The following is a 16,844-nucleotide window of genomic DNA, read 5'->3' on the forward strand; positions in this document are numbered from 1 at the left end:
GTGGTTAAAGCGTTCGCTCGTCACGCCGAAGACCCGGGTTCGATTCCCGACATGGGTACAATGTGTGAAGCCCATTTCTGGTGTCCCCCGCCGTGATATTGCTGGAATATTGCTAAAAGCGGCGTAAAACCATACTCAGTCAGTAATGCTATAGTTTTGACGCACCCTGTAAATCATGTTTTTCAATACCGCAATGGAGCACGGGTCTCTCGTCTAAGGCGCCGCAATTCGCTGTGTGGAGTTGCGCCCCTTGAATCGCGAGGTTCGAATCCAGGTTAGCCCAGATCATGATTCTGGGTTTGTTAGTACCTTATCCGTGCCCGTGGGTTTCACCAAAGGGGTAAACATATCAGAAATGGATAACTAATGGATAATGGTTTGCTTTAACGCCATGCTGAGACTCCGTGATGTGTCAAAACAGCGTTAAAACAAATTCACGCACTCATACAGTGAACCTTTAAATAACATTTGAATGAATGTTTCTGTTTGACTTGGTTTGCCTGTCGGTTACTATTAAGTGTAATTTCCATAACATGACACCCTTGGTGTAACTCTGTGCCTATATCAATGTCTCTATGTTCAGGTCGTCACGACATGGCTAAACCTATTGCCGATGTGACGTTAAACTTTAACTCACTCACTCACTCTTTTTCCAGGTGTGGTAGAACGTCACACTGACCCCCTGAATGTGGTGATGCGCGAACCTGGACGATTATCTGAGATGACCGTGACGTCATCCCTGACCCCTGCCCAACACCTCCCCGACAAGGTGGTGGATGTTCCCAAGGATACCATCAAGAACTTCGCCCACACCAAGAAGGTGGGGAACTACCTGCTGGGCAAGACGCTAGGGGAGGGGTCGTTCGCTAAGGTGAAGGAAGCCCTGCACATCCCCACGGGAGAGAAGGTAATACCAGAATGACGACATGAACACATTATACATACATCGACACAGAGACTGTTTTGTTTGTTTTATGCTTAACGCCGCACACAGCAATAGTTCAGCTATATGACGGCGGTCTCTTAATAATCGAGTATGGACAGAATATCCAGTGATTGACATCATAAACATCGATCCACGCTGCTGGATATGATGACATGCATCAACCATGTCAGCGAGCCAGACCACCGATCCCGGTAGTCGCCTCTTACGACAAGCATAGTCGCCTTTTACGGCAAGCATGGGTTGCTGAAGACCTATTCTACCCCGGATCTTCACGGGTCAGTTTGGTTGCAGTGTTGGGAAGGGGGTTGTCTTGAAGTTGTGGTTTATGCCACAGTATTTCAGTTATATCATGACGTATAGACACAAACAGGAATTTATCAGTATCAGGGACATGTAAGCCTGTCAGATGCTCTGCTGTGAGATAAGAGTTTGTTGTGCCTAGTTTGGCGAGGTATAAACATGTTATCGTAAAGCCTCGTTAACAAGTAGCGAGTAAATCATAATTAAAAAGACAACGAATAACTTCTTTGATAGGCATTTAGAAGTTGGAGTACTAACTAAGGATAAGAATCTATGGATGAACAACTTCTTTATTACAATTAAGAGCGACGTTTCGGTGTAGGTTCTAACATTTGCTTGATAAAGGTGTTAGAACCTACACCGAAACGTCGCTCTTAATTGTAATAAAGAAGTTGTTTATCCGTAGATTCTTATCCTTACTTAAAAAGACAACGAGACAATGGGAGACCGGAGTTAACCGAAATTAAACACGAAGGGAGGTGGGTGTAGGGCAGTGGTGTTAAACCGAAATTCGAGACAAACGGGGATCCGGTGTTAGGCCAAAGTTTGAAATAAACGGGGCCCGATCTTAAATCGTAGTACCGATAAGGATCCCCAGTCAAGCCAGTTATACTCGATATATCGGTGTATCGAGTAACGCAAGTTCGAGTTGAAGAGAGTTTACTGTGTTTCGCTTTCCATCATGCACCGTTTGGTTTTTTTGGCAACTGCAGAATTGCTTCACTGTCCGCGTTGCTGTTTACATCTGCCGTGTCGTAAATATTATATTAGCTCGGAGGGGCAGGGAATGTAATCAATGACTAATAACTCCTGCCTCAATAGTTCGCTACAAGGTGCCCGTTACTTTCGAGTGTCTCCCCGGGGGTGAGAGTGGCCTCGGTCGAACCAGGTGATTAGGTTCAGATCACATCTCGCGTTCACCTGTCCCTGTTGATGTACAGCAGCATAAAGCATCCATCGTTACAGCGGTGGCCCTGAACCTAATGCCCAGATTCCCATCATAACAGTGACGTGTACCGCAGCCTTCCCTGACGTCTTCTGCCTCGGGGCGGGCAGCGTTGGCAAGATTCACTTCCTGGTTGACCTTATGACAATACACCGTAAATCCCGCACATCCTATGTCAATTAGCCTGTTTCCAAGATCAATATCTTCAGATTATTGGAGACTCACTGAATAATCTAGTCTCCTATTGTGTTGCAAATGTCAGAACTTAACTTGTTGACTTGTGGCGTAATGAGAACCTGGCTCTGAATGTGTTCCCCGAATGGGTTGCCTGAATATGTTCCCGAAAGTGTTCCCCGAATGTGTTCCCTAAAGTGTTCCCTGAATAAGTTCCCCGAAAGTGTTCCCTGAATAAATTTCCCGAATGTGTTCCCTGTATCTGTTCCCTGAATAAGTTCCCTAAATGTGTTCCCTGAAAAAATTCCCCGATTGTGTTCCCCGAATGTGTTCCCTGAATCTTTTCCCTAATTGTGTTCCCCGAATGTATTTCCCCGAATGTGTTCCCCGAATGTGTTCCCTGAATGCGTTCCCTGAATGTGTTCCCTGAATGTGTTCGGGACTGGAAACAGAAACCATTCCATTGTAATGTGTTTATCTAGCTCTGGTATATGGTAGTTAATTATACTTTCCCCTCCATTACGCCAGGATCAAAGCTTGAATTCTCATTCAGATCACTTTGTTCGATTGCTCCACGCTCTGTCGGGTTAATGGTCAGGTCAGGTGTAGCGTTATGCGACCTATATCCCCGCACATACCCTTCCACCACTGTTAATGGAACTATGTTTAAATGCTGTCTGTGAACTACGTCATATTGACTATTAGCTGTCAACACCTAACCCTAACTTAATCGCTCACCCACTTTCTCTACATACAGTGGAGCGATGGGATGGCCTAGTGGTAAAAGCCCTGGCTCGTCACGGCGTAATCCCGGGTTCCATTCCTCACATGGGTTCCATGTGACGAGCCCGTTCTTGGGTTCACCCACCGTGATATTGATGGAATATGTTTACAACACTAAACACACTCACTCCACATGAAGCTGGGAGTGTATGCCGTTCACTTTCTCATGACAAGTGTGATCAGGCAGTGTATGTAAACTGTACACGCTGCCAGCATGGCTGACACATACTGCGTTTATAAACTATTGATTTCCGTTTGTCTACTGTCTTTGTGAAAAGTGGAATCATTAGTGTTGAAGTTGACACCGGCGACACTGTCACCAGGGATGCACATGGACGTTCATCACGCTCCCCAGCACGTGGCGGGGGAGGCTGGGGAACTACTGCAGCGCGCACTGTCCACGTGTTGGTGCCAACAGTGTCACGGCCACCATGATTGTTCCAGATGATGGCCGTAGGTCGGAACTCGACATTGAAACTTTAGTCAGACAAGGTCACTGCAAACGCCACGTGGAATATTGTGGGTCTAGCGGGAAACAGCACTTGTGTATTGTATTTGGTGTGGATCTAGTGGGGAACAGCACGTGCATGTGTATTGTGGCTAGCGTGGGTCTAGCGGGGAACAGCATGTGTGTATTGTGGCTGGCGTGGGTCTAGGGGGAACAGCATGTGTGTATTGTGGCTAGCGTGGGTCTAGCGGGGAACAGCATGTGTGTATTGTGGCTAGTGTGGGTCTAGGGGGAACAGCACGTGCATGTGTATTGTGGCTAGCGTGGGTCTAGCGGGGAACAGCACGTGCATATGTATTATGGCTAGTGTGGATCTAGTAGGGAACAGCACGTGCGTGTGTATTGTGGCTAGCGTGGGTCTAGCGGGGAACAGCACGTACATGTGTATTGTGGATAGTGTGGATCCGGCGGGGAACATTGCAGTAAACAGTGATAACAGCCGGACAAGCCAATACCACTGACGTCAACAAGTCAGCGAACAATGGTATCAGATAAATGTCATGTATTCCTGCTGTTCCTGTTTGAACAAACCAGTATCTCTCTGTTATGTTTGTTTTGGCGCAGTGATGTTTGCATTATCCATATCACTAGCCAGCACGCGAAGTCGCGGGGAATTGTTGCACGTCCAATGCACGAGGTCGTTGTCAATTGTAGACGTCCAGCCGCATATTGTGGAACAAATTGCGCCAAGCACACGGTGTTTTAATTCTTCGTATATTCAAGCAATGTTAGACACCCTAAATGTAATATGAACATACAATGTACGATCTTTCAGTCAAGTACATGTTATTGTTATGTGTAACCTCTCAGCTGTTTCTTTGTCAACGCTTTCTACAAGTAGCTTCAATTCAGTGTGCAGAGTTGCGCCCCTTAGTCGTGTCAGGATCCGATGACCGTCGGTTCCAGTCCCAGGCTTGCCAATCTTTAGTATGTTAGCACCATACCCTTGCTCGAGGGTTTCAGTAGAGTGCTTGTCATCTAGTACGTGCTACACTTTTAGGTTACCCTTGTGATATACTGTTCAAAGCGATGTCAATATGCGGCACTCAGTCATACTTGATAACAATATATCTCAAATGTTGTTCAAAGCGACGTTGTACCAGACTCACTCACGAACGAACGAACGACAGCACAACTCAACTTACACTGTCAATTGCCACCGGGCCTTGACTGGGTTCGTGCTACACACGAATGCTCGTTCTTGCTATGAATACATAGTCGCGTAACACCGTGATTTGACTATAGAACGCCAGTTGAGATCTGTCCTAGTTCTGACACAGTCAGTTTAGATTACTTTTATAATGAACCCCGATGACACACGCCCCCTATTTGCAACCGGAGTGTACTCTATCCATCATCAGTAGGACATGTAGCCAGGCTACGCCAGCATACATACCTCGGGGACCTTTCAACACAGGTGTTGATAACTCGTAGATAGAAACTTTAATTTGGAGACCGATCGTGTATCACTGGGGTGATGGTGATTGGTGGGAGTGGGGGTGGCAGGTGGTGGTGAGAGTGGTTTGAGGGGATGATGGTGGTTGTTGGGGAGGGGTAGGGTGACGGTGGTTCGTGGGAGTTGGGGTGACGGGGGTTGGTGGGGGTTGGAAGTTGGGGTGATGGTGGTGAGTGAGTGAGTGAGTGAGTATGGTTTTACGCCGCTTTTAGCAATATTCCAGCAATATCACGGCGGGGGACACCAGAAATGGGCTTCACACATTGTACCCATGTCGGGAATCGAACCCGGGTCTTCAGTGTGACGAGCGAACGCTTTAACCACTAGGCTACCCGACCGCCCCTGGGGTGATGGTGGGGTGGGGAGTTAGAGTGACGGTGGTTGATGGGTGTTGGGGGTTGTTGTGATGGTGGGAGGTGGGGTGGGGAGTTCGTGTGATGGTGGGAGGTGAGTGGTTGGTGGGAGTTGGGGTGATAGTGGGAGGTGAGTGTGGGGAGTTGAGGTGACGATGGGAGGTGAGTGTGGTTGGTGGGGGTGACGGTGGTTGGCGGGGGTGGGGAGTTAGGGTGACGGTGGTTGTTGGGGGTGGGGAGTTGGGGTGATGGTGGGAGGTGAGTGTGGGGAGTTTGGGTGACGGTGGTTGGTGGGGGTGAAGGTGGTTGGTGGGGGTGGGAAGTTAGGGTGACGGTGAGAATTGTGGACAATTGTATCGGAGACCATTAGGCCCGAAGGATAAATCAATCACGATTATTCCCTAACATATCTCGCAGCATAAGACTGGTGTTGTTTTTTTAATTATTTTATCAAGTTCTTCTTCAAGCGCAAACACAATTTCCGATTTGTGTGCGCACACAGACAGAACTGGTCACTACCTGTACACACAGATGGCCATAACAGTAAACGCCTACTTCGTGGTCAATATGCCAGAGAATAAGTAACCTTACCACAAACCGCTAAGTCTTTATACAGGCAAGTTTAACACTGATATCGCCCTGAATTGTGTTCCAAGTTCCTTGCCAGGGGGTCGGGCCCTCGAGGTAGCCAGGTTTATGCTGTGGAGTGTGTGCACTCGTGACATTCTATCTCAATGTATGTATTTGTCAAGTGATTACTTCACTGGGTGATATATGTTTATATAACCCCACGTACAGCACATCAACGAGTAAATACCCTGTGCGCGGCATGTAAAAGTGAAACAGGACATGGGGTGCTTGCTTCAGGACGAGGCAGAGACACGTTCTTTGATACTGTGTGCCTGGTTATCACGACCGACACGGCCTCAATAAGTGGGCAGAGTTATCATAGCGTGATGAACGCAACATACCAAACACGGAAGACGTGGCAATAATCGGGTTTGGTCCGAACATCAGGTATATTTGAAGTGGGTCGTTTGAGGTGCATGTGTGATGTTATTTAAGACGCGTTGGGTGGTGAGGTGAAATCATGTTCAAGATGATTACACTTAAGGCGCGACGTGCATGAGAGTATCTGTGTGTATCTGTGTGCGTGCGTGCGCGCGCGCGCGTGCGTGCGTGCGTGTCGGGGTATATATTACCGGCCAAGCAGTAGTTGCAGATCCAGCGGTGGTCAGTGGGTGATGTTAGACTGACCACGGGACGAGATTGTGGCCTTGGCAGTAATACCGTGTCTTATGTTCTCTGTGATGAGCGCCGGTCAACCTATGCCACACAACAATGATAGGGATATTTCAGAAGGGAGAATATATTCAAGCGCAAGGCACAGTGTCATGAACAAATAGTACACAGGGGCGGGGGTGGTATGGCGGTGTTTGTGTGTTTAGGGGGGTGGGGGGGGGGTGGGGGGGAGGGGGGTGCAGTCTGTTATTTACGAAGCAAACTAACAGAATCGTAACAATAATAGGCTTATTGTAAGGTAGTTGAGGGTACATTTATACAAAAGAATATACATCAATAGCCATGGTAACTGTTAAATAACATCAAATCGTTGAGTAAGGGCATGCTTTCTGAGATTCATGGCAAGGAAGATGAACACTGACATTTCTTTTAATTGTGGCAGTATTATTTTTTGTCTTCATTACAAAGTAAAATGTATATAAGTGAGGACCCTTGAAAACGTAATAATTGATGAATTGGCTTCTAAGGTCAACGTAAAATGGACAAACAAGTATAGTGGGATATTCATCTTCTATATTATTAAAACTACACAGTTGACAGATTCTGCCTTCTCTTTGAATTCTGCAGTGTCTACCTGATTCAATAAGTATTAAATGGGTGGATACATGGGAGCTTGTAAAGCAAACAATAGCATCTACAAGACACATGGTCACTATAAACCGGGGGTCCATTCCAGCTATTGTAGTGCTAAGGTGATCGTAACTCCCATACTTTAACATAGACTTACGACGGTCGTTGCGTTACGGTCGCTTTGTAGAACGGGCCCAGTTCACAACCAGAGTCATAGTTCTGTATGAAAGGACTGCGACATGGGCAGTAACCATATCTTGTAGCTGCTAATGTTTGCGTTTCAACAGGCCCTGTGTGTGGATAGACAGATTTCTTGAACTTTTTGATTTTCTTCCACCAGTCATCAACGCTGATATGGCAATACAGGTATCAATCTAAGAACAAAGTGTATTTCTTTGTGATGTCAAGTCGATGAACTACCCTCGGACATACAACCAGATATGTTGTAAAGCAAATTTCTACATTTTTTTTCAGGTAGCAATTAAGGTTATAGACAAAAAACGGGCGAAAAGCGACACCTATGTGCGGAAAAATCTGCGCCGAGAGGGGAGACTACTGCAGATGGTCCGTCACCAGAACGTCGTGCAGTTGCTGGAGATCATGGAGACGGAGAACAGCTACTACCTCGTCACGGAGCTCTGTCAGCACGGAGATCTCATGGATTACATTTGTAAGCGGAAGAAGTTAGAAGAAAAAGAAGTGCGGCGATATATACGTCAGATTGTCTCAGCTGTGGACTATTTACATCGCGCCGGGATATTGCATAGGTAAGGTGAAACATTAACGAAGTTTTACGAGACTTTCTTTTCTTCATGAAACTTCTCCGTATAAGGCCCGGGCTTAATATCTTCTCAGTTGAACCACCTTTGCGTGTACATGGCCATGATATAAAACAATGAATGAAAAAAGACAACCAGAGACACGAACTTAAGAGTTAGTTTTTAATTCCAAAAAGGAAAGATAACACTTATTGAAGACTAAAATGTGAAACGACTGAATTCGGAAACGGAGAAAAAAACCACTAGGTTTTACAAGACCCACACGACGATGAGAAACATTTCTCGTTTTGTTTGTGTTTGTGTTTTGTTTTGTTTTTAAACAAAGTCAAATTCGATTAATTCTGCTACCTTTAAAAGTCGTATTTTGCCCTTTTCGTACGGAATAGTCAGAAACGCCAAATAGTTAACAATGTTATTCGAAACGACGTTATTCCAGCACCTTGGGTGGTGCGCATGACAACCGGATGTTGTGTTAGAGGTATGAATCGATAAATTACATAAGTATCGGTTTGTCACTAGTCACGGACGGACAGTAATTATCCATGCCAATATACCATATATCGGTATCTGTTCTCCCCAAGGGGATACACACAACTGATGTTACAAGATCAGGGCGTTTCTGTGATGTCACCGTCACGCGGCAGTATATATGTGCATCACTCGGATGTCTAAACATTCTGAATAAAAAAACAAATATTGATCAAATATTGTGATTCTGCAACAAAGCGATCGCTGTTTACTTTAAACTTCCATTGATTTGCTATCATTATGTGCAGAAAGCCTGGTAACAAGTACGGTGTAGGTTAGGTGCCTATCGGGGCGTGTCCAATTACATTCACAAAGTCGGTACGTGAAAACAGCAAGAATCACAAGTGATAAGAGAACTCATAAACGATTTTGTCAGCTTAAAATAACAAACAATTTACAAGGGTAAACAATAAAAAATAAAACCTACATCGAAAGTATCCTCGCCATGTCATCGTGTCTTTTCTGCCAACAATTGTCGTTTATGTCGAGCCCAACGCGTTAAGAATCGCATCGATTCAATCGTAACTGTATAAACAATCCTGTTAGAAAGATGAAAATATTGAGAAGAATAGTAGCTGGGTTACAGCATCAACACGGGGATGCAGTTGTCCGCCAGGCGAAGCTTACTCGGTTACCAGCGTCAATCAACCCAACACATAGACAGGTAATTGTGTGTGTTGACGCCATGGATGCTGAACTCTGGGAATGCTGGGACGTTTAGTGCCGGAAACAATATTATAATAATTATAATAATAATAATAATAATAATAATAATAATAATAATAATAATAATATAGTTTACATAATAGTACATAATACACCTGGCCATTACTGGCCTAAAATACACCTAAAATTATACAATCAATAAAATACATAAATAAAACATTATAACTAATAATATCTTCATACAATACAATACTTCAACAATGACCAAATGAATGTTATATGACCACGAAATGAGTTATAATGGATCTGTGTTACTTATGAACACTTTTTAATTTTCACAATTCTGATAGCGTGAGTGAGTGAGTGTGGTTCTACGCCGCTTTTAGCAATATTCCAGCAATATCACGGCGGGGGACACCAAAAAAGGGCTTGACACAGTGTACCCATGTCGGGGTCTTCGGCGTGACGAGCGAACGCTTTAACCACTAGGCTACCCGACCGCCTCTAATTCTGATAGAAGTGTGCCTATTTCTGTGTAGGTTTTGTTCTACAATTCAACGTTATAATTAGCCGTAGTGTTAAAGTGAGCGGAAGAGTGATGAACTCGATAAACATCGATAGACATCAGGACAAAGCTATTATAACAGAGTACCAGGAAGGTATGTGAATAAACCACACTGTCTCAACATTGTCAGACAATGCATTGGCCTGTTTCCTAGGCAGCCAGCTGGCATCGCTGTTTTTCCGTTTCGTAAGCTCTAGTTCAACAATGGCACGCCCTGCTTGGATAGAACATCGATAAACTAAACACCGCAAATTGTCTTATATGTTTGCGAGATTACAGCAAATAACGATTATAAATGGTACGTGTCAATTTGTTGTAAAACGGCAAAACGATTGTACATACAATGTAGTGGAAAAACATATCTGTAATAAAGTTTGGGACAGACCATTTCATACTCTGGGGGGCCCGGAATTTTATCGAAAAAAATATATTGTCCCAGAAAATTCTTGAAAAAAATAATAATGCTTCAGACTGCCACAGAAATAACATATTTGCAATGTACTTTTCTTAGAAAGATATTGAGCTGATAGTTTTAATTAAAATAATATCTGGTTTTGAAGCTTTGGCTGAAAAGAAATATCTAATCTCCAGACAAAATCCCAGCCCCCCTGTCTGAAGAAGTGAGGCAATATATAGTACACACCGCCATCGCTATCGCCACGTTCTTTGAGAAATATTTCACATTTCCACATCGGTTCTCAACACAAAGGATGCATCAACAATTATAGTCAGCATCACAGCATGAGTGAGTGTGGTTTTACGTCGCTTTTAGCAATATTCCAGCAATATCACGGCGGGGGGACACCAGAAATGGGCTTCACCGCATGACCGCATCACACACTGTGCTCTGTCGCATCTAATACATCATCAGCAGTTTAACAACTCTAAGTCTTCCTGACAAACTGAGAAACCAGAATAAATCTTAGGATGTATTATTACGGTCCCGACTAACAAAGTTGTCCTTTGCAGAGTTGCGTCCCCTTAGCGTACCAGGAACCTATGATCATCTGCTCGAATCTCGGTTCGCCGTGATTATTTTTCTTGTGGGTTTTGTACGCTTGTCCAAAGTGGCATTTAACTCTCTCAAAAAGTAGCCTCGGCCTTACGACGTTTGTCTATTTTAAACTGCGTAAGACTGATAAGTTCTCACTTTCATATATATATAGATTTATGAATGACAAATAGACGACACATTGAAAAACCTCTGTGAAACGGACGGGGGGCCTATTCATCTAATGCAACGCAAATCGCTGTGTTGAGTTGCCTCCGGTAGTTGAAGCGTCGCGAAGTAACTGGAATGATATTGAAATGACCACTCACTGTGTGGGTGCTAGGCGACTGTCTGACGTGGCAGTGACGGGGGGCACGACTCGCTGGTGATTAAACTCACTCACTCATACAGACGTGATGAAGGTAGCTGAAAACAGATTCTATTTCGTCCCGTGGCGATTCGGGGTTAGAAAAGGTTCCCCGGCAACCTCTACTGGTTTTAAAAGGCGACCAAATGGATCGGGTGGTCAGGCCTGCTTACTTAGTGGATTGTGTGTCAACGTACCCCGACGGCGTTGACCGCTGCTCACTGAATCATTCACTGGATTGTCTGGTCCAGATCGACTCTTCACATGAAGTCGTCATATAGCTCGAATACTACTAAGCGTGGCGTTAAACAGACAAACAAACAAAACAACCAGGGCCCTGTTCCACGAAGCGATCTTAGCGCTACGAGTGTCGTTAGTCTATGTTAAATATTAGAGTTATGATAATCTTAGCGCTACGATCGCTTTGTGGAACGGGGCCCCGATGTTTTTTGACGAACGTCCTGGACCCACTTGCACAAAGCGATCTTAGCGCTAAGATGATCGTAACTCCCATACATTAACATAGGCTTAAAATAGTCGTAGCGCTAAGATCGCTTTGTGCAAGTGGGCAGTGGTCCCAGATGCAATAGCATTATGTTTGATACCAGCTCGATAGCCCTGAATCAAAGACTGTGTGACGTCATATATCTCATGGGTCTTCCTGTTTCAAACTGACCGATATTGACCCGTGGTCAACATCTTGTCGATCCATGATCGTAAAACGGACAATTAATCTTGAACAATGAAGACAATAACTGCCGTAATCCTTAACATACCGAGCACCCAAAGGGCCAAAGAGCGGTTCAAGCGCGTTTAATACGGAGTTATAAGTGAATATGGGCACATTTCTGTGTTAGAGAGTAACAAATCCCTTTCTCTGTGTTCACCCAGGCATGTCGTATGTACATCTCGCTGTGTTTTCAATTGCCACGCCACTGTTCTCATATGAATAATTAATTGTTTACATCCATGTTCATCAACCGGTAGAAGGGTCAAGGATATTAAGATTACATGACCTGTAAGGCACGGTGGGGTAGCCTAGAGGTTAAAGTGTTGGCTTATGGCGGAGATCTCAGCTCTATTCCCTGGTACTATCTGAGAATTTCATTCCTAATGTAACGTGTCAGGAATAAATTATATCGCCGTGCCAGAACGCACCCACGTTAAGAGAGTGAGTGAGTGAGTGAGTGAGTTTGGTTTAACGCCGCTTTTAACAGTATTCCAGTTATATCACGGCGTGTCAGCTTATTGTGGGAAGAAAGCCCGAAGTGATGCAGGTCTCTGACGTTTACCACTTCGATGAAACCCACGAGCACGGGTATGGTGCTGACAAACCTAGAAACATAATCGGGCCCAACCGGGATTCGCACGTTAAGAGACATGAGCTTTAAATGTTAGAATAAAACATAATATATGATATGATGTAGAGATAGTAGAGATGTGAGCATAGACGTCCTATCAGTGGGGAGTAACTTTAACTTTATAACTTTATAACTAGTCTTAGTTATTGAAGGAACATCTCTAAATGATTACGCCAAAGTCTGGACCCGGGAGTGTGAGCGAGTGTGTGAGTTTGGTTTTACGCCCCTTTTAGCAATAATCCAGCAATATCACGGCGGGGGACACCAGAAAAGGGCTTCACATATTTTACCCATGTCGGGAATCGAACACGGGTCTTCGGCGTGACGAGCGAACGCTTTAACCACTAGGCTACCCGACCGCCCCTTGGACCCGGGAGAGGGGGGTGGGGGTATGCATGTACAGTTCACGTGCTTTTTCAGGGCTGCGCGGTACATGCATCGTCCATTTTTGGAGATATTCACCTAATTCAAAGAAACATGCATTATTCTAGAGGTCTACTGAGTACTGTGTGTTTATTGTACCATAATACCTATCTCTCACTATTCTATTTTTTGTATATTTTCAGGGATCTCAAAATAGAAAACTTGCTGCTTGATGAAACCAAAGATATCAAGATCATCGGTAAAGATGTGTTTTAATCATATCCACCTTCGGGCCACGCATCACGAGTTGCCACAAATCTAATCTCAGTTGTGTCCCTTATACTGACAGGATCCGCTGCCCGTGGTTTCTTATGCCTTTCAGCACCAGTGCTCGTGGAACACGGCTATGACCTTCGCCATCACGTTGTACGCTGGCGCGCCATATATCGCGGAAATACTGATCAAAGAGGAGTAAAACCACAATACACTTACTCACTGATTCAAATGTTGTTTTGACGACGATCCCTCACAGCCTGGTCGGGCTCTGCTTGACAGGTGTTAGTGCACAGCGCCATTGATCACACCTCCAACCCTTCCTTATCAGAAATAATTTACAGCTTATTATTAATATAATATTTGTTAAGCTTACGCTTAATAAACTGTAGAGTTGCTACCCATTCAAGTGTTTGTATTGAAGGGTACATAAATCAAGATGAAGATTGGGTGGAGTTGACAATGCCCTTCTTATCTCCTCCCCTGTTTTACTGGAGTGGTTCAGTGACCCCGTGACCCCCGGAGTGGGATGTGAAGTACTGTATCTGTATGATAGGGACATGGGGGGGGGGGGGGGGGGGGGGGGTGACGGAGATGGGGGATGGCGGTTGGGGTTGGGGGCTAGTTGGTTCATGGGGACATGAAGAGGGGTGACGGAGGAGGGCTAGCTAGGTGGTTCTGGGGGACATGAGGAGGGGTGACGGGTGAGGGCTAGCTAGGTGGTTCATGGGGACATGAAGAAAGATGACGGGGGGAGGGCTTGGTGGTTCTGGGGGGCACGAATAGAGGTGACGAGGGAGGGCTAGCTAGGTTGGTCTGAGGGGCATGAGGAGGGGTGACGGGGGAGGGCTTGGTGGTTCTGGGGGGCACGAAGAGAGGTGACGGGGGAGGGCTAGCTAGGTGGTTCTGGGGGACATGAGGAGGGGTGACGGGTGAGGGGTAGCTAGGTTGGTCTGGGGGGCATGGGGAGGTGTGACGGGGGAGGGCTAGCTAGGTGGTTCTGGGGGACATGAGGAGGGGTGACGGAGGAGGGCTAGCTAGGTGATTCTGGGGGACATGGGGAGGGGTGACGAGGCAGGTCTAGCTAGGTGGTTCTGGGGGAAATGAGGAGGGGTGACGGAGGAGGGCTAGCTAGGTGATTCTGGGGGACGTGGGGAGGGGTGACGAGGGAGGTCTAGCTAGGTGGTTCTGGGGGACATGAGGAGGGGTGACGGAGGAGGGCTAGCCATGTGGTTCTGGGGGACATGAGGAGGGGTGACGAGGTAGGTCTAGCTATGTGGTTCTGGGGGACCTGAGAAGAGGTGACGAGGGAGGTCTAGCTAGGTGGTTCTGGGGGACAGGGACGAGGGGTTGGGTAGGGGTTAGAGTGTTGTGACTGTGATTGCTACGTGGACTGCACATCTACGTGATCACTTCCGATGTCTTGATGGTATGGCGTCAATCTCTATCTGAACGTCTATCGTTTTCAGATATCGAGAGACAGTTGCACACATAACGGCTACCTCATCTTTGACATTCGAATGGATTGTGGTCTCAATAGGATCAAGAACGTCATTTTAATAGGTGCATATCTTTGCAAACCATTTTTTACTTTTAACGAATAATATGTTATCAGTGTTATTCTGTTTTTTGTAGATTTTGGGCTGAGCAACTCAATCAAGGTGATAACCACAGCTGACGGAACCAAGGCCCAGGAGTACTGCGTCACACAGTGCGGAAGTCCTGCCTACGCAGCACCGGAACTACTAAGTCACCGGAAATATGGACCTCAGGTTGACGTCTGGAGCATGTAAGCAGATTCCCTATTTTCAGAATTACTCAATTTTCAAAAACATTGTACAAATGGAAAACGGACTTACAAAATCTGATTGGGAAACAGTATAAATCTAATTAGTATTTGCAGTGATTAATGGCGATATTTCAAATTAACCGGGAACAGTCTCATTAAAATCAGATACCAGTTCTCGCTACCGCTAAAAAAAGATCTGAGGACATCCAATTACGAAGACACGTCAGAACGACCTTTCGCGCACTTTGACCGACCAATGAAAAGACTACGAAGAATTCGGCATAAGCCAATCAGCTTTTTCGAGCTTTACTGAGCTTTACTGAGCTTTTTAAACTGGTGTCTCCCATATCCTTGAATAATATCGATTCTAAATTTGAAAACTTAACAACAAAAAATTCTTGAATGTCTAATAGATAGACGATATTGTATGGCAGTACTTCCCACTGGATATGGAAAGTTTCAAATGTTTATGCCATTTAAGCGAGGGATAGACGTACAACCCTTATAAACTGTTGCTTGGAATACCACGTGTTAACCTTTTCGAGGTTGTATGCATGGAAACGATCTGGAAAGCGACGCTCTGATTGGTCGGATGAAAGGTCGTTCTGACGTTTCCCGTAGTTGGGTGCCCGCATAGTAGCGAGAACTAAGATCTAATTAAAAAATTAGAAAACCCGGGTTCGATTCCCCATATAGGTACAATGTAAGAAGCCTATTTCTGGTGTCTCCCGTCGTGTCACTCAATAATATATGTTTACTAAATGAAATGATAATTCATTTCTTAAAGTGAATACTAGATGTACCCATTGTGCCAGGTTTTCGACAAAGGACGTTCCAAGAGGGGTATCTTGTTTCTTATGTTAACAAAACCTGAAATTTGTGTTATCTTAAAACACCTGGTATCAGCACTATTTGAAAGTGATTCACAGACACTTGATACGACCCTTGGGCACGCCAGAACTAAGATCTAATTTTAATTAGTATTGTACAAGGAATATCGTAATGTGAGGATTGTGTAAATTATATTTCAAATATGCATCGAATTTTTCAATTAAAGTGTATGTCCCTTAGTTGTGTACGTTCACATTCTAATCCGAAATTTCAAAACTAGTTTGATACAAGGCCGCTCAGTGAAAGCAAGGGCCGAAGATAACGTGTATACCCTTTGGTCAAGTAATAACAGATGTCCTTATATATTTCCGAATTATTAGAAACAGAGAACAGAAAGTATTTCACGTCTAACAGTAAATTACAGCAAAACTGGTATCGAATATCTTGATTTGTGGTATATGTAACACGCTTCTCCACGAGCCATATCAGTCTGAATCATTGTCAGCATGGGGACAAAGAGATCCTCAATACTGATGAACTGCCGATTAATCTAATTCATTTAAATGCATTTTAAAAATAGTTCCATCTACAAAGACAAAATCCTTGAGTATGAATTCCGAATAGGACCCCACAGACCGTTATTGTCAATCATGGACCTACATAATGTCCGTGGGTCAAAATTAAACCCGTGGCTACAACAACAAGAGGGGCGGTCGGGTAGCCTAGTGGTTAAAGCGTTCGCTCGTCACGCCGAAGACCCGAGTTCGATTCCCGACATGGGTACAGTGTGTGAAGCCCATTTCTGGTGTCCCCCGCCGTGATATTGCTCGAATATTGGTAAAAAGCGGCGTAAAACCATACTCACTCACTCAACAACAAAGGGAAAAGTTTAAGGCAGTTCAGTGACTCAGACCCGCGTATCGTGTTCACAGGTCATCAGATGAATTATAGATCCTGAAGCCAAATTTGAGATCTAATGCATTCGTATCGTGC

General features: G+C 44.9%; 1 protein-coding gene across 3 annotated transcripts in view; it reads left to right on the forward strand.

The window, feature by feature from the left end:
• The window catches only part of LOC124140293 (hormonally up-regulated neu tumor-associated kinase-like), a 40,275-nt gene that overhangs the window by 14,891 nt on the left and 8,540 nt on the right, over positions 1–16,844 (forward strand). For all 3 annotated transcript variants that reach the window (XM_046507800.2, XM_046507798.2, XM_046507799.2), the window contains exons 2-5: positions 657–907; positions 7,813–8,105; positions 13,162–13,217; positions 14,867–15,020. In XM_046507800.2, coding sequence (XP_046363756.2) covers positions 695–907; positions 7,813–8,105; positions 13,162–13,217; positions 14,867–15,020 — 716 coding nt within the window. In that variant the 5' untranslated portion in view covers positions 657–694. The remainder of the gene's footprint in view (positions 1–656; positions 908–7,812; positions 8,106–13,161; positions 13,218–14,866; positions 15,021–16,844) is intronic.

This window comes from Haliotis rufescens, unplaced genomic scaffold (genome assembly GCF_023055435.1).
Source record: "Haliotis rufescens isolate VD_foot unplaced genomic scaffold, xgHalRufe1.0.p SCAF_5, whole genome shotgun sequence".
In the NCBI taxonomy this organism is placed as follows: Eukaryota; Metazoa; Mollusca; class Gastropoda; order Lepetellida; family Haliotidae; genus Haliotis; species Haliotis rufescens.